The 18,859-nt window shown below is 39.2% G+C and overlaps 1 protein-coding gene and 1 long non-coding RNA gene across 3 annotated transcripts in view; one reads left to right on the top strand and one right to left on the bottom strand.

The window, feature by feature from the left end:
- Positions 1–18,859, top strand: part of XPO5 (exportin 5) — a 55,662-nt gene that overhangs the window by 28,368 nt on the left and 8,435 nt on the right. For both annotated transcript variants that reach the window (XM_005603953.4, XM_005603952.4), the window contains 4 exons: positions 344–543; positions 1,094–1,193; positions 2,043–2,224; positions 17,262–17,362. In XM_005603953.4, the coding sequence (XP_005604010.2) occupies positions 344–543; positions 1,094–1,193; positions 2,043–2,224; positions 17,262–17,362 (583 nt within the window). The remainder of the gene's footprint in view (positions 1–343; positions 544–1,093; positions 1,194–2,042; positions 2,225–17,261; positions 17,363–18,859) is intronic.
- LOC138919536 (uncharacterized) lies at positions 1,940–6,207 on the bottom strand. Its single transcript, XR_011429768.1, has 2 exons — positions 5,613–6,207; positions 1,940–3,762 (listed from the first exon to the last, which is right to left on the bottom strand). It is a non-coding gene; the product is annotated as an uncharacterized lncRNA (long non-coding RNA).

Raw genomic sequence — 18,859 nt, 5'->3', positions numbered from 1 at the left:
TCTCTGAATACACAGCAGTTGTTTGTCTCCCTATATATATAGAACAAACTGATCTTTGTGAAGATACTATAAAAGTGGATGTAGAGAAAAGACAAATTGTTCTCGCAGTTGTAGTTTGGGAACGTGCAATTACCCAAATACTCCAGACAAGAACCACCTTCTGCCTAAACTGCTTTGCTTGTTCAGGCAAAAGAAGAGTGTTAGGACTAAATTACTAAGTGACAGTCTTATAGGGCTGACCTTCCTGGGAATGCCTTGGTCCTCTTTCCACCTTCCTTGACCCACCTCTCCCTGCAAATCAGACCTTCACCACCTCTGGTTTTTTTTTCTTTGTAATCTGCAGCCCAATTTTGACATGCTTTATAACCATGTGAAGCAACTCCTCTCCAATGAGCTCCTCCTGACACAGATGGAGAAGTGTGCCCTCATGGAAGCCCTGGTTCTCATTAGCAACCAATTCAAGAACTACGAGCGTCAGAAGGTGTTCCTAGAGGAGCTGATGGCGCCAGTGGCCAGCCTCTGGCTTTCTGAAGACATGCACAGGTTGGGGAGATCTCCTGCCCCTGCCCCTCGGTGCACTTGAGCACCCACTCTATTTCAAGATCTGTGCCGAGGGTGGAGTGTAAGGATACTGAGGCATAATGGCACTATCAGTGATAGCTGGGGGTCTCTTAAAGCAGTCTTGTATTCTAATCCCGGAAAATAGCACCGTGTTGTACAGAGGTGTAGGGAGTAAAAAAGGATAGTTTGTGTTGGGAGGCCACAGAGCGAGTCCTGCTGTGATGTCTGCGTTGCAGCACCAGCACATGTAAAGAGATGAGAACAGCCCATAGGGGCCACACAGACACTCATTTGTTCCCACGTGGCATTCTCAAGCTTGTACCCTTTTTGACTCTTAAAGTGTTGATAATAACATTCAGAAGTGGAAAGAGAAGTTTAAACTTTCAAATGACAGCTGATAATATGATTAAATTCCTCTCACTGTAGCAACTTCTCTTTGGGGCACAATAATCATAGCTTATTAGCTTCTGTGGAAGAAATTGTCCTCGCTTAAAATCCTGGTGTGACTTGTCTTTCCCCCTCCAACCTTCAGAGTGCTGTCAGATGTTGATGCCTTTATTGCCTATGTGGGTGCAGATCAGAAAAGCTATGACCCAGGCCTGGAGGATCCCTGTGGCTTAAACCGTGCACGCGTGAGTAAGCCTCTCCTGGGAATGGGAGGTTGCATTGGCCACGGGTAGGAGTAGGGTGCTGTCATTTGTCGAGTGTCTTACAGATTTATGTTTTTTTCTGTCTGAGTGAGAAGTCTGGGATTCTCCACTCCCTAAGCTTCTCCTTTCTTTTCTTCTTTAGTCTTGAATTCTTGAGTTAGTTCCCACAGCAGAGCCAACAGTCTTTTCTATGAAGTCTTTAATTTGGCTTTAAGGATCTCTAAATAGTTCTGAAGTATGAAGGTGTAATGAGGAAGTAGGTCAGAACTTGGTGAGCAGGGTGAGTCCTCCCTGCCATTGCTCTCTGGCATATAAAGTTCTAAATGATAGCCCAACTTGCAAACCTGAGATTTTTCAGTTCTTTGCTGTTCAAATAAGCACTGTTCCTGGCTATGTTATGGCAAAAGTCGTATTAATTAACCTGGCAAGAAGTAGATTGGTTGAGAGTATCATGAGTAAGGATTAGGGCAAAAGCTGTCAAGGCCGGAGCTGGAGGGTACAAGGTCAACTCAAAAACAGGATGGAGTGTTGGGAGTCTAAACACTTGTTTTGAAGCACGTCCATGCTGCCTTCTAGTTGGGGTCCTGCAAGAGGATCGCTGCAGCCTCTGCAAGGACATCCTCATGAAAAGGAAGCTGCTAGATCCTACCACTGGTCCTGCAGATGGCAAGGAAAACCCCTCTTGGACTTAAAGGAAGGGCCGGGGGTGGGGGTCTTTTCCTTCTCTCTGGCCTCTGTATCACCGTTGCCGTTACCTTGCATAGCTCTAATAGCACTTTTGTCTTTTCTTCCCCTTTTATGCCTCCCTTTCATTTTCATGTTCCTCTATAGATGAGCTTTTGCGTGTACAGCATTCTGGGAGTTGTGAAACGAACTTGCTGGCCCACCGACCTAGAAGAGGCCAAAGCTGGGGGATTCGTGGTGGGTTACACGCCCAGTGGAAATCCAATCTTCCGTAACCCCTGCACAGAGCAGATTCTGAAACTTCTTGACAATTTGCTTGCCCTTATAAGGTGAGTCGGAATAATGGTTCTTCTCTGTTGTTTTTTTATTTTTTTACCTTAAGAATCTCAAAAGTTTAATCTGTGTATATTTCTTCAGATCATGGTAGTGGTAAATGAAGGATTAGGTACTGTTTCTTTCTAGAGGGAGTCTCTTGTTTTTAAAAATAACATTAGCTCTCACTTGCGTAATTCTTGAGTTCCAAGTGAACACATGGGGGCTAATCCCAAAATTCCCTTTCTCATTTTGAGTCTCTTCTAAGTTCTTCTTCTACTTCTTTATACTTCCTCCCTACTTCTTACTTTAAGCTTTATTTGGTCTAAATTTTTGCCACTAAAGGAACTATTCGTTGGGAACAGGACAATTGCTTTCTGTTGTGGCACTTCTCTGGGTGGTATTCAAAGGAGCTAACCTGAATTTATCAATAATGACTCTGATCTCAAATGGACCAAATATCCAGTGGCTAAACCTGCCAAAGAAAGGCATGATCCGTGCCTTTCTACCTCACTTTCTTAGGTCTTCTCAAAGCCGAGTCCTCAGACCAACAGCATCAGCAGTCACTTGAGAGCTTGTTTGAAATGCAGAATTGGGGTCCCACCCCGGACATATTAAGACAGTATCTGCATTTTAACAAGATCCCGGTGATTTGTGTGCACATTAAAGGTTCAGCATCACTGTTATAAATCACAAATGGAAGTAGGCCGAGTCCAGGCTTGTTGGTTCTTGATGTGCGTTTGATGATTCAGGGATGCTCTCTGCAGAGAGAGAGAGGCTTTGGACAGAACTCAGTTCTTACTGGCCAAGGCAAATGTGATTGCTTTTTATATCTCATAGTGTTTCTGAGTTACAGGTTAGAGCTCTGTTCAGTGCTTTTTGGCTTCTTATCCAGGGTGTAAGAATAAAGTCTCAACTGGGCAAACCAAATTACTCATGTCTCGCGGATTTTCTGCTGGCAACAGACACCCTAGATCATAAGCTTAAGAATCAAAGGTTGTAAGTTAATGTTGACCTAATTGGAGGACTACAGTGTCTGAAAGAGTTGTCATTGTAGACGTGTCCGTGGAAACAGGCATATTTTGTTTTGATTTCAAAAGGAAGAAAGAGATCCCAGTAAAGAAGTATGGCGTGCATATTTAGAGGGTAATAAAATAGTTAGTCAAGGAAAAGTTTGTTTCCATATCGATGTTTTAAAACCAAAAGCTTCTTTTGTAGCTTAGAGAAATGTGAAAGTGATGAAGTCAGATTGCAGCACACTCCCTGAGCGGGACTCTTTAGGCCTGTGGCCAGGGTCCATGTGATGAGAACCCAGACCTGGAAACGAGGTTCATTCCCAGTTCGGTGAGGAGAACAATATGATTGTCATCTTTCTATTTTCCTAAGAGTTCAATGCTTTTGGGAAATCCCAAAGTCAAGCAAAAGGTATTTTGGAAAATGTTGACCGTAGCTATAGAGCAGTTTGATTCTTTGAGTAGTGTGCAGCTGGAGCTATTAGAATTTTGTCTTGTTTTCGAGTAAATTTTATCTTGAAGTATAATGTAAAGACACAAATCTATGAAAGAAAGGACATGAGTTACCACTGCTTATAGAGGAATTTTCACAAAGTTCACACATCCGTATAACCAGCACCCAGATCAAGAAACAACCTTAGCCAACACCTCTCAGTCATTACCTGCCCCTCAAGGCCAACCACTATTCTTTTAGCATTCGGCTTGTTTTTCTGAGCTTTAACACATGGAGTCAGAAGCATGCACTTGTTCATGTCTGGCTTCTCTTGCTCAATATTGTGTTTGTGAGAGTCATCCATGTTATTATTCCATATAGTTGTGGTTTGTTCCTTCTCATTGCTTGTATGGTTATTTCATTGTGTGAATATGCTGTAACATCCATTTAGCGTAGAGGGACTTTTGGGTAGTTTCCAGCATTGTATTATTACAAATAGTGCTGCTGGTAACATTCTGGTAAATGTCTTTTGGTGTATACATAATTTCTGTTGGGTAGGAGTAGACTCCTACATGTAAGAGTAGAATTCCTGGTTTATAAGGTATGCATATTTTCAATTTTCATAGAGAGAGAACCAAACAGTTTTCTAAAATGGTGTACTAATTTACATTCCCACCAATAATGTATTGGAACTGTGAGTTTTAACTCTTATAAATTATCTGATAAGCAAAAAAAGTGTCAGAGCTGTGCTATCGAATATGGTAGCCACTAGCCACACGTGGCTGGGTATTGAGCACTTGAAATGTGGCTAGTCTGAATTGACATAAGCTGTAAGTATAGAATACACACCAGATTTCAAAAACTTAATACAAAAAAATGCAAAATATCATCAATAATTTTTTAGATTGATAACCTGTTGAAATGATGATTTTTGATGCGTTGGGTTAAGTAAAATAAAATTAACCTGTTTCTTTTCACTTTTTAAGTTTCGCTGGCTAGAAAACTTTAAATGGCTTATGTAGCTTACATTATATTTCTGTTGGACAGTGTTGTTCGTAGTGGGTTGGATGGAGGACAGATGTGGGGAGCAGAACTCTCTGGTTCTCAAAAGGTGCATTCTCATCATCTGTTTAGAATGATAACAGCTTTTTGGTTAACTGTAAGTTTGTTATATTGTTTCCATATATTTTCTATATTTTTTATCAAAATCTTTCTATGTGTAAAATCTTGTTTAGCATAGTGATTATACTCTTAGCTGGGGATACAAAGAATATTTCAGATAGGTACAGATTGTACAAAACTTAAAACTTTCATTACTTGATTGTCGTTTTCTTTGCCAAGCAATAACTAGTTCCTCTTAACATGGAAGCACAGAGCTCTAACTTGCAAGTGTGTCAGGAAAGGTGATATTTCAGGAGCCTGAATATTACTGGGGGTTGTGGATGTCTCTGCTTGTGACCACCTGACCTGGAGTCAGAGGTGTCGGAGCAGTATATAGTCTGAGTCCTCCTGCCCCTGCTCGTGAGTTAGAGGTGCAGCCACCATGGTGCCGTCTCCTTGAGGAGGAGGAGGAGAAGGAGACTATGAAGAATTGAAGAATACAAGATTTTGTTGTAGCATCAGGGACATTTGACATAGGATGCTTTAACCCTTTTGTTTTTTATTTATATCTTGGGGTCACAATCACACTTAAAGAATACAAAACAGATAGCTCATCTGCTCCCCATCAAACTTAAGACTATGAATTTCTTCTCAGGAAGAATTGATTTTATCAGAAATCATTTCCTGATGTTAGCCGTCTTCCCAGACAACCAAGAAAAACCTAATTCAGAAACTGAAAAAAAACCAAAAAAAGATTGGCAACAGTTGTTAGTTCAGGTGCCAATCTTTAAAAAAAAAGAAAGAAAAAACTAAAAAGATGGAAAATGGTAGTTTTTAAAAGTGAAAGGCACCTCTTACCAGTCCTTGGGCTCCACACCACAGGAGGTAAAGGCTGAGGCAGAGTTGTGGGCAGCCTCACGGAATACGAGCAGAGTGACTCCGACAGCACGTTAAAAGGATTATACACCACAACCAAGTGGCGTTTATCCAGGGATGTAAGAGTGGTTCACCATATGGAAATGAAGCAGTGTAGTACACCAATGAAGAGAACAAGGAAAAAAACCACATGATCATCTTAATTGACACAGAAAAAGCATTTGACAAAATCCAACACTCTTTTGTGATAAAAACACTCAGCAGGGGCCAGCCCAGTGGCGCAGTGGTTAAGTTCACACATTCCACTTCAGCAGCCCAGGGTTCGCCGGTTCAGATCCCGGGTATGGACCTACGCACTGCTTGTCAAGCCATGCTCTCGCAGGTGTCCCACATATAAAACAGAGGAAGATGGGCACATATATTAGCTCAGGGCCAGTCTTCCTCAAAAAAAAAAACACTCAGTAAACTAGGACTAGAAAGGAATTTCCAACAGGAAAAATTATTTTTCTGAAAAACCCATGGCTTACGTCATACTCAGTAGTGGAAGATACAAAGCTTTCCCCCTACCATCAGGAACAAGACAAGGACGCCCACTTTCACCACTGCTATTTAACATTGTGTACTGGAAGTCCCAGACAGTGCAATTAGGCCAGGAAAAGAATAAAGGCATCCAAATTGGCAAAGAAGTAAAACTATCTCTATTTACAAATGACAGAAAGTCCCCCAAAAAGCACAAAAAAATTACTACTGCTAATAAACTAACTCAACAAAGTTACAGGATACGAGATCAACATACAGAAATCAGTTGTGTTTCTATATACCAGCAATGAAAGATTCCAAAAGGAAATTAGGAAAATCATTTTGGAGCTGGTCTGGCGACATAGTGGTTAAGTTCATGTGCTCTGCTTTGGCAGCCCGGGGTTTGCAGGTTCGGATCCCAGGTGCAGACCTAGCACCGGTCATCCCGCCATGCAGCATCCCACGTAAAATAGAGGAAGATTAGCGCAGATGTTAGCTCAGTGACAATCTTCCTCAAGCAAAAAGAGGAAGATTGGCAACAGATATTAGCTCAGGGCCAATCTTCCTCACCAAAAAAAAAAGAAAAGAATTCCGTTTATAATAGCATTCAAAAGAATAAAGTACCTAGGAATAAATATAGCCAAGCATGTAATAGACTTACACACTGAAAACTATAAAACATTCCTGAGATTAAAGACAACCTGAATAAATAGAAAGGCATCCTATATTCATGAATTGAAAGATTTAATTTTCTTAAGATGGCATACTGCCCAAAGCACTCTACAGATTCACTGCAATCCCTATTGAAATTCCAATGACTTATTTTGCAGAAGTGGAAAGGCCGATCCTCAAATTCATATGGAATTGCAAGGGGGCCCCAAAAGCCAAAACTATCTTGAAAAAGAACAACAAAGTTGAGGGACTCAAACTTCTCAATTTCAAAACTCACTATAAAGCTATAGTAGTCAAAATAGTTTGGTACTGGTATGAGGATAGACATATAGAAAAAGACAACCCAATCAAAAAATGGGCAAAAGACTTGAATAGACATTTCTTCAGAGAAGATATATGAATGGCCAACAAACCCATGAAAAGATGTTTGGCATCGTTAGTCATTAAGGAAATGCAAATCAAAACCATAATGAGATACCACTTCACACCCAGTAGGATGGTTATAATAAATAATAATAAACAGTAAATAAACCAAAATAACAGTTGTTGGCAAGGATGTGGAGAAATTGGAACCTTTGTACATCACTGGTAGGAATGTAAAATGGTTCAACAACTATGGAAAACAATTGGCAATTTCTCAGAAAGTTAAACATAGAATTACCACATATTCCAGCAATTCCACTTCTATGTATATACCTGAAAGAATTGCCAACAGATACTTGAACAAATACTTGCTAATGAATATTTTAGCAGCACTGTATCACCATAGCCAAATGATGGAAACAACCCAAATGTCCATTACTGGATGAGTGGATAGACAAAATAGTGCATAAACGCACAGTGGGATGTTCTTCAGCCATAAAATGTGATGAAGTACTGATGCATGCTGTAACGTGGATGAACCTCGAACACATGATGCTGAGTGAAAGGAGCCAGACACAAGGCCACATAATGTATAATTCCCTTTATATGAAGTATCTAGAATAGGTGAATCCATAGAGACAGAAAGTAAATTGGTGGTTGCCAGAAGCTAGAGGAAGGGAAAAATGCAGGTTAACTGCTACTACTTAATGGGTACGAGGGTTTTTTGGAGAGGTGATAGAAATGTTTGGAACTAGCTAGAGGTTCGTGATTGCACAACATTGTGAATGTATGAAATACCACTGAATTGTACACTTTAAAATGGTTCATTTTATGTTACATGAATTTCACCTCAATAAAAAAAATGTTAATAAAAATAAAGCTGGGTGTTTAAAAATACCAATAATAGCATTAGTAAATTTGAAAGCTTAATTAAGAAAAAAACTGGATATTTCCAGGGAAAATGTAACTTACTATAACTAACTGAAAAAGATAGAAAAAGAGATTGAAGCCATTAATTATGCCAGTAGTTAAATCAGACCGAAGAAACTCTAGATGATTTTACATGTGAGTTCCATCAGACCTTCAATGATCACATCATTTATTTTTTCCAGATAATAGAAAAATGGAGTGCTCCACAACTCATTTTGAGGCTTATTTTGATGTCAAAACTAGACATTGACAGTGCCAAAGAGGAAAATGATAGGCTGCAATAGAAAAAATAGATGCAGAAATTATAAATAAAAGGCTGTCAATTGAATCTAGTAGTGTCTTTTTAATATAACCACATTCCCAATGTTATATCTTAAAATATTAACAGTAATTCCTCAGTATCGTCAAACATCCAATCAGTGTTCAAATATCTCCAAAATATTTTAGTTCTTTTTCACTCGGGATCCAAACGAGGTCTATACATAGTGTTTGATTGAGATATCTCTTAAATCTCTAAATTTATAAGTTGCCCTGCCTTCTTTTCTTTTCAGATTTATTTGTTGAAAAAGCTGGGTTTGTACTTGTAGTTTCGCCTGGTTTGGATTGTGCTGATTGCATTTCTATAGCACTGTTTAACTTAGTCTACATTACTTAATATTTCTTATAGATAAATAATTTGGTATAGAGCAGAGGTTGCAAACCACAGCCAAAATGGGCCTCTATGTTTGGTCAATAAAGTTTTATTGGAACATGCCCTGCCCATTTGTTTACTCATTGTCTGTGGCTGCCAGTGTGCTTCAGCAACAGGGAGGAGTAGTCATGCTGGCTAAATCTAAAACATTTACTATCTGACTCCTGGTCTAGAAAATTAATCTGATACTGGTTTTTTTTAGTAGAAATTTTTGATAGGTGATGTTGGGTTCAACACAATAGTAAAAATGTCTACAAAGACTCTTAGGGTATGTGTGACAGATTGATCTATGACAGAAGTAATACAGGTCAGTGAGAAAAAATTCACGGTGCAGGGACAGTTGGCTTTGCATGGGAAGAAAAAATTGGATTCCTACCTGTCACCGTACACAAAAATAAATTTCAAATGGATTAAAACCCTGGAGGTAAAACTTCTAGACCATACTTAGGGTATTGGGGTGGTGATTTTTTTTTTTTTTTTTTTTGAGTAAGATTAGCCTTGACCTAACTGCTGCCAATCCTCCTCTTTTTGCTGAGCAAGACTGGCCCTGAGCTAATATCCATGCCCATCTTCCTCTACTTTATATGTGGGATGCCTACCACAGCATGGCTTGACAAGCAGTTCCATGTCTGCATCAGGGATCCGAAGCGGCGAACCCCGGGCCGCCAAAGCAGAACATGCGCACTTAACTGCTGAGCCACCAGGCCCGCCCCTAGGGTAGTGAATTTCTTAAACAAGACACAAGAAGAACAAACCATAAGGTAAAGATTGATAAGTTTGATTACATTACAAGTAAAGCCCAGGAAAAGTGGCAGAGTAGGAAGCACCAAGAATCTATCTCCCCTAGACAAAAATTGCACTGGCAGAATGGGTCTGATGTTACTATTTTGGAATTCTGGAATCTGTTGAGAACTTGCAACTTCCATGGGAAAACTTAAACAGTAGATTGTGGTTAATTCTGGTCAATATCAGCTCTTAGCACAGTAGCAGCTACCCATCGTGCACCCCCAGCCCTTGGCAGGCAGCTGTGCACATATTCCTAGAGCAGCTTGCACACGGCTGGCAGGGGTCAGGGTGAGCAGAAAGGACTGTGTACTCCAAATATCAGAGATGTGTGCTTTAATCACTAATTGCTGCTTCTGACCACAGAGGTACAAAGAGGCAGCCAGCCATTGTTGTACCTTCCCCTATTGTTGCAGGCCTCTCCCATCTGACTGAAGTGACTCAGGAGATTTAAAGGGCCAGTGCCCTTCCCCTCCCCCTTCATTTTTTGCTTTTGCCCCTTTTGGGAGCCAGACTTTAAAAACGAATACATTCCAAAACAACTACATACACAGGGAAAATTAGAAAGTGTCTGTGCATGCCCAGGGAAAGGCTCAGAAAAGACCCTGGGAAGACATTAAGTTTACACCTCAGGTGGATCTTTGGCACAAAGACAGCCAATCAGAAAATTAAAAAACAAACAGTATCAAAAAACAGCAAATTCTGGGGAAGGGGGAGAATATGATTTTCAGAGTTACCACATTATTAGACTGAAATACCCAATGTTCAGCAAAAAATCACAAGGCATACAAAGAAGTAGGAAAGTATGGCTTATTCAAAGAAGAAATAAATCAGTAGAGACTGTCCCTGAAAAAGACCCAATGGTAGATATGCTAGACTCTTAAAGATGCTCAAAGGACTAAAGGAAGATGTGGGGAGAGTTAAGAAAATGACATGTGATCAACATGGAAATATCAATAAACAGATAGAAAACCTAAAAAGAAACCAAACAAATTCTGGAGCTGAAAGATACAATAACTGAAATGAAAAATTCACTGAAGGGATTCAAAAGCAGATTTGAGCACGCAGAAGAAGGAATCAGTGAACGTGAAATTATTGAGGTTGAGGAACAGAAAGAAAAAAGATTGAAGAAAAGTGAACAGAGCTTAAGGGACCTGGGGGACACCATCAAGTGGCCTAGCTTCTCAATCGTGGGAGTCCCAGAAGGAGAAGAGAGAGAAGGGGGCAGAGAGAATCTTTGAAGAAATAATGGCTGAAATGTTCCCAAATTTGATCAAAGACATAAATATAAGCATTCAGGAATTTCAGCAAACCCCAAGTAAGGTAAACTCAGATCCACACCAAGACACATTATAATCAAACTTTCAAAAGACAGAAAGAATCTTGAAAGCAGGAAGAGACAAGTGAATCATCACTCACAGGGGATCCTCAATAAGATTATCAGTAGATTTCTCCTCAGAAGCTTTGGAGCCCAGAAGATAGTCGGCTGATATAGTCAAAGTGCTGAAAGAAAAAAATAACTGTCAACCAAGAATCCAATATCTGACAAAATTGTCTTTCAAAAGTGAGGGAGAAATTAAGATGTTCTCGGATAAATAAAAACTGAGGGAGTTCGTGACCACTAGACCTGCCCCGAGAGAAACGCTCCTGGGAGTCCTGCAAGGTGAAATAAAAGCACACCAGACAGTACCTCCGAGCTGTGTGAAGCAACAAAGATCTTAATAAAGGTACATATATGGACAGTTATAAAACTTAGTATTATTGTAACAGTGGTTTGTAATGATGCTTCTTGTTTGTTTTCTACACGATTTAAGAGACTAGTACATTTAAAGAAAAAACCCTGTTAGTGTAAAAGCTAGTATTATTGTAACTTTGGCTTATAACTTCAACTTTGTTTTCTACATAATTTAGGAGACTGATGCATTTAAAAGAATTATTAGTTTGTGTTTTGGAGCATACAGTGTATAAAGATGTAATTTTGTGACATCAACAACTGAAAGGGGTGGGGACAAAGTTGTAAAGGAGCAGAGTTTTTGTATGTTATTGAAGTTAAGCTGGTAAAAATTCAAATTAGCCTCTTACAACTTTAGGATGTTAAATGTAATCCCCAGGGCAACTACAAACAAATAGCTATAGAATATACATAAAATGAAATGAGAAAGGAATTTGAACATGGTGCTATAAAAAATAAACTAAACATGAAAGAAGACAGTAATGCAGGAAATGAGAGACAAAAGAACTATAGGACATGTAGAAAACAAATAGCACATTAACAGAAGTAAGTCCTTCCTTATCAGTAATTACTTTAAATGCAAATGGATTAAACTCTACAATCAAAATACTGAGATTGGTAGAATGGGTAATAACACATGAGTCAACTATATGTTGTCTACAAGAGACTGACTTAGATCCAGAGACACAAAACAAGTTGAATGTGAAAGGATGGAAGAAGATATTCCATGCAAACAGTAACCAAAAGAGAGTGGGCATGGGGAGGAGGGGGTGTTATTAATATCAGACAAAATAAGACCTTAAGTCAAAAAAGGTTATAAAAGACAAGGCCATTATATATTAATAAAAGGTCCAGTACACCAAGAAGATATAACAGTTAGAAACATTTACACACCTAAAGACAGACCATCAAAATATGATGCAAAAATTGACAGAATTGAAGGCAGAAGTAGTTATACAGTAATAGCTGGAGACTTCAGTACCCTAATCACAATAATGGATAAAACAACCAGACAGAAGGTAAGTAAAAAGGACTTAAACAGAATAGTAAGCCAACTAGATCTACAAGGCATTTACAGAACACTACCCAACAGCAGCAGCATACACATTCTCCTCAAGTGCACATGGGACCTCTTCCAGGATAGACCATACATTAGGCCACAAATTAAGTCTCAGTAGATTTAAAAAGATAGCATACAAAATTTCTTTGACCACAACGAGATGAAGTTGAAAACCAGTAATGAAAGGAAAACTGGTAAATTAACAAAATTGTGAAAATTAAACAATACATTTTTTTAAACAATTAATGGATCAAATAAGAAATCACAAGAGAAATTAGAGAATACTTAGAGACAAATGAAAACAAAATCACAATATACGAAAACTTATGGGGTGCAGCGAACAGTGTTAAGAAGGAAATGCATAGCTATAAAAACTTACATTAACAAAGAAGAAAGATCTAACTTTACAACTTAATAATCTAGAAAAGAACAAACGAAACCCAAAGCTAGCAGAAGGACGGAAATAATAGACATTAGAGCAGAGATAAACAAATAGAGAACAGAAAAACAATAGAGAAACTCAGTGAAAGCAAAAGTTGGTTCTTCAAAAAGATCAACAAAATTGACAAAATTTATCTAGGTGGACTAAGAGAAAAAGACTCAAGTTACTAAAATCAGAAATGAAGGTGGGGGCATTACCACCAATTCCACAGAAATAAAAAGCATTATAAGAGAGTACTGTGAGCAATTGTATCCAAACAATTGGATAACCTAGATGAAATGAACAAATTCCTAGCAACATAAAACCTACCAAGACTAAATTATGAAGAAATAGAAAATCTGTATAGACCTGTAACTAGTAAGGAAATTGAATCAGTAATTTAAAATCTTCCCAGCAAAGAAAAGTCCTGGACCTGATCGCTTCACTGGTGAATTCTACCAAATATTTAAAGAAGAACTAATACCAGTCCTTCTCAAACTTTTCCAGAAAATTGAAGAGAAGGGAACACTTCCTAACTTATTCTATGAGACCAGCATAACCCTGATTCCAGACAAATTCCATAACCCTGAAAGCCAAAGATGCTATAAGAAAAGTAAACTGCAAACCAGCACCCCTTACTGATGCAGAATTCCTCAACAAAATACTAGCAAAACCATTCAGCAGCATATTAAAAAGATTATACACCATGACCATGTGGGGTTTATTCCTGGAATGCAAGGATGGTTCAAAGTATGAAAATTGATCAGTATAGTACACCAAATCAACAAAATGAAGGGGGGCGAACCACTTGATCATCTTAATTGGTGCAGAAAAAGAATTTGACAAAATTCAACACTGTTTCATGATAAAAACACTCAACAAAATAGGAATAGAAGGAAACCACCTCAACATAATAAAAGCCATATTTATATAAAAAAGAATAAAACAGCAAACATCATACTCTGGTGAAAGACTAAAAGCTTTTCCATTAAGATCAGGAACAAGGCAAGGATGCCCACTTTCACCACTTCTATGCAACATGATACTGGAAGTTCTAGCTAGAGCAGTTAGGCATGAAAAAGAAAGAAAAAAGGTATCTAAATTGGAAAGGAAGAAGTAAAATTATGTTTGCCACTGATACGATCTCATGTGTAGAAAACCCTAAAGATTCCACAAGAAAACTCTTAGAACTAACACATGAATTCAGCAAAGTAGCAGGATACAAAGCCAACACCCAAATATCTGTTGCATTTCAATACACAAGACAATAAACAATCTGAAAAGGAAATTACAAAAATAATTTAATTTACAATAGCATCAAAAAAAAACCTTAGGAATCAATTTACCCAAGGAGATGAGAGACTTCTACGATAAAAACCGTAAAACATTGCTGAAAGATATTAAAGAAGACATAAATGAATGGAAATGCATCCCATGTTCATGGACTGGAAGACTCGATATTATTAAACTGTGAATACCACCCAAAACGATCTACAGATTCAATGACAGACTCAAAAAATCCCAGTGACATTTCTTGCAGAAATAGAAAAACCCATCCTAAAATTCATATGGAATCTCGAGGGACCTCAGATACCCAAAACAATCTCGAAAAAGAAAAACAAAACTGGAGGACTCACACTTTCTGATGTCAAAACCTACTACAAAGCTACAGTAATCAAAACAGTGTGGCAATGGCATAACAACAGACATGTAGACCAGTGGAATAGAGTAGAGAGCATGGAAATAAACCCTCACATATATGGTGTCTTTTTTTTTTTTTGGAGGAAGATTAGCCCTGAGCTAATATCTGTGCCCATCTTCCTCTATTTTGTGAGTGGGACCCTGCCACAGCATGGCTTGATAAGCAGTGCGTAGGTCTGCACCCAGGATCCAAACTGGCAAACCCTGGGCTGCTAAAGCAAAGTGCACAAACTTAACCACTACACCACCAGCCCGGCCCCCTGTACCCTCACATATATGGTCAAATAATTTTTTACAAAAGTACCAAGATTATTCAATGGGGAAAAGACAGTCTTTTCAATAAATGGTGCTGGGACAACTGGGTATCCACATGCAAAAGAATGAAGTTGGACCCTCATCTAACACCATATACAAAAATTAATTGAAAATGGATCGAGGACTTTAATGTAAGACCTAAAACAAAACTCTTAAAAAAAAATCAGGACAAAAGCTTCACAGGATTGGATTTGGCAGTGAGTTCTTGGATATGACACCAAAGGCACAGAAAAAATAGACACACTGGATTTCATTAAAATTTTGTGCATCAAAAGACACTATCCACAGAGTAAAAGGCAACCCACAGAATGGGAGAAATATTTGCAAATCATATATCTGATAAGAGATTAATAATCAGAATATATAGAGAACTTCCAAAACTCAACAACAATAAAAAACCCGATTCAAAAATGGACAACGGACTTAAATAGACATTTCTCCAAAGAAGATATAGGAATGTACATGAAAAGATGCTCAGCATCACAAATCATTAGGGAAGTACAGACCAAAACTACAGTGAGATACCACTTCACATCCATTAGGATGGCTATTTTTAAAACAGTAACAAGTGTTGGCAAGGATGTAGATAAATTGGAACATTTATGTACTGTTGGTGGGAAAGCAAAATGGTTCAGCCACTATGGAAAACAGAATGGAGGTTCCTCAAAAAATTAAAAATAGAATTACCATTTTATCCAGCACTTCAGTTCTGGGTATATACTCAAAAGAATTGAAAACAGGGTCTTGAGGAGATAGTTTGTATACCCATGTTCATAGCAGCATTATTCATAATAGCTAAAACGTTGAAGCAACCCAAGCTTCCACTGATGGATGAACAGATAAGCAAAATGTGGTATGTATGTGTGTATATATATACATATATATGTATATGTATACATAGACACACACACAATGGGATGTTATTCAGCCTTTAAAAGAAAGGAAATTCTGTAGTATGCTACAATGTGGATGAACCTTGAGGACATTTTGTGAAGTGAAATAAGCCAGTCACAGAAAAACAAATACTGTATGATTCCACTTAAATGTGATACTTAGACTAGCCAAAATCAGAAACAGAAAGTAGAATGGTGGTTGCCAGCAGTTAGCAGGATGAGGGGATGGGAAATTATTGTTTAATAGGTACAGAGTTTCAGTTTTGTAAGATGAAAATAGTTATGGGGACGGGTGGTGGTGATGGCTGCACAGCGGTGTGAGGGTATTTAATACCCCTGAACTGTACCTTAAAAATGGTCACTTTTATGTTCTATTTGTTTTACCACACACACAAAAAAAAGTAAAGCCTATTGCAGATGTCAATATAAGCAAGTCAGGCCACATTGGGAGAAGATATTTGCAACCCCTGAGTTGCAAAGAACTAGTATCCAGTAATTCTACCTGTTTATGTCCACCACAGAGAGACTTTCAGACGTGTACCCAAGGAGACCTCTGCAGAAAAGCTCATTGCTGTGTTCTTTATATAAGCAAAAGAGTGGAGACAAACAATACCTCTCAGTAGGGAGATGGAGAAATAACCTTGAATTAACTTATTAAGTAGTGTTGTAAAAGGCAGTTTAAATGAGTGCACCGGTGAGTGTACATGGTTAGATTGAAAAACCAATGTTGAGGCTTTTGTTTTTAATAAGCATAGTCTAAAATGATCTGGTCAGTGTGCATCTTAAATATTTAACCTTGCCTGGTATCTTTTATATTTTGTAATTTTCTGCATGTTTGAAATGTTTTATAATTAACTTTTAAAAGAAAATTAGGCAGGTATTCTCTCTGGCTATAGATTGTTCAGTGGTGCCATTGCTGTGGGCAGGAGGGGACCACTGTGGATGGCAGGTAGATCAGGTTCACAGTCAGTGCTCCTTACTCACACAAAGCCAGTAACTGCTCCGGGAAGTCATTTTGATGGGGAACAGACGAACACACTGGGAATTGTCACTGTTCCTCCAGGAGGCAGAAGCAACTGTCAGAGCATTGGAAGGTCCATGCTCTTGGAATGGAACCAAAACATCTGAAAAATGGGAGCACATTCCTGCCTGCCGTGCGTTCCTGCCTGGGCATCCACAGTGCCTCTGATATTCATCCTATGTGTCTGTTGGGCAGAAAACTGGGAGCGCCAGGCATTGTGTCAGGGTTCAAATTTTGATTTTTGCTTTCTAGCTTCAGTCTGTTGTGTTGTGCTGCTATCTCAGGATTTGGTTCTCTTGATTGCTTTTAGGTTTTTATACTATGCAGCTAAATAGCCTTAAGCCTATTCGCTTTTCCAGGGGAAGATTTCCATCGCGTTTATACCTTCTTTTCTTTCCCCACCCAGGAGTAGTGTTAACAGGGAGATCTGTCTATATGGAAGTGTAGTATCACTGAATTACAAGGTGAACCCGCTCTTTCCTTCTGCGGCAGACAAGGAAAAGTTCACAGAGCATCCTTGTTTCTTTCAGAACTCACAATACTTTATATGCACCAGAAATGCTAGCCAAAATGGCAGAGCCTTTCACAAAGGCTCTGGATATGCTTGAAGCGGAAAAGTCTGCTATTTTAGGTAAGATATCTAACCTTTTTTTTTCTTGAAGTTCACCTTATTTCTAATGGGCTCTCTCTGTGCCTTGTCACCTCCTTCTGCACCCGGCACTACTTTGACCACCTGTTTGTTCAGGAGTATATGGAGTTCCTACCCGCTCTCTAGGAACAAGTGCGTCTGCTTCATCACCTTAGCATACAGAGGTCTTTGGAGGCAGCCGACCCCCACCCCCTGCCCATGTGAACCCCTCCAGGTAGTGGTGTGTGGGAGAGCCTTTAGATTATAAATATACTGGTTTTTTGACCAAGGAATATTTCCTGACTTTCATTTATGGAAAAAAAGTATTAAAACAATTAAGCTTAAATAGCTTTAATCAGTAAAATACTATATATATTATCAAAATTTTTGAATAGGGACTGGCCCAGTGGCACAGCGGTTAAGTGCACACGTTCCACTTTGGTGGCCCAGGGTTCGCCGGTTTGGATCCTGGGTGCAGACATGGCACCGCTTGTCAAGCCATGCTGTGGTAGGCGTCCCACATATAAAGTAGAGGAAGATGGGCATGGATGTTAGCTCAGGGCCAGTCTTCCTCAGCAAAAAGAGGAGGATTGGCAGCAGTTAGCTCGGCGTTAATCTTCCTCAAAAAAAAAAAAAATTTTTTTTTAATAGATTCTAAGCCGTTTCCCAATTGTTACCTTGATTAAAATGTTGCTTTGATTCATATTACTTAGTGGCAAATAACTGTGCAATCATAATTGTGATATATGCTGTGAAGGAAAGTGGCTGTGAGTGGGTTTATTGGGAGACCTAACCCAGTCTTGGAGAGAGGTCAGAAGACTGCCGCCCGGAAGAGACTTGAGGGCTAGAAGGAGCTAACCAGGTTGGGGGCAAGAGAAGATGCTAAATATTCTGGGCAAACAATGGCAGGTACAAGACCCTGAGGCTTACAGGAAAGAGCTTCGTATGTCCAGGGAATAGAGAGGGGTAACTCATGTGGCTGGAACACAGAGAGCAAGTTAGACAACCAGAGTTGTCTCAACCTTATCCCAGTCGCTGAAGCTTCGTCCTGGCTCACCATCACAGCCCTCTCGGTAGCTCCTTCCTGGCCATAACGTCTGCCTGGGCGTGGCTATGATTAAGCAATCTAGTGAGCATCCTCATCTGTGACATTAATCAAAGAGAGGATGTTAGTTTGCCTCTCCGAAGCTCCTGTCTGTCTTGGCCTACACAGTCCTCGGCCATTTCCTTTGGCACCGTTACACTTAAGGTCCATGTTGCAGGCACCAGTAAAAACAGAACTTCTAAGAAATACTTTGCCATTAATATAAAAAACAGGTGTTGCTTCAGAACCCATTCACCTCTCCCACATTCAGTTATTCAAATTAAGCCAGGAACTCCTGCTATAGAAATATGTGGTCAACCAAAACATACTAGAATGGACCAACAATTCCTTCTGGCAGCTTCCAACCATGAGCAAGACTTGAATCGCTCTCATAGAAGTGTAGGTCTTGGAAGGCA

This window comes from Equus caballus, chromosome 20 (assembly GCF_041296265.1).
Source record: "Equus caballus isolate H_3958 breed thoroughbred chromosome 20, TB-T2T, whole genome shotgun sequence".
Taxonomy (NCBI): domain Eukaryota; kingdom Metazoa; phylum Chordata; class Mammalia; order Perissodactyla; family Equidae; genus Equus; species Equus caballus.
The sequence above is the reverse complement of the archived record's forward strand: the minus strand, read 5'-3'. Positions and strand labels throughout refer to the sequence as shown.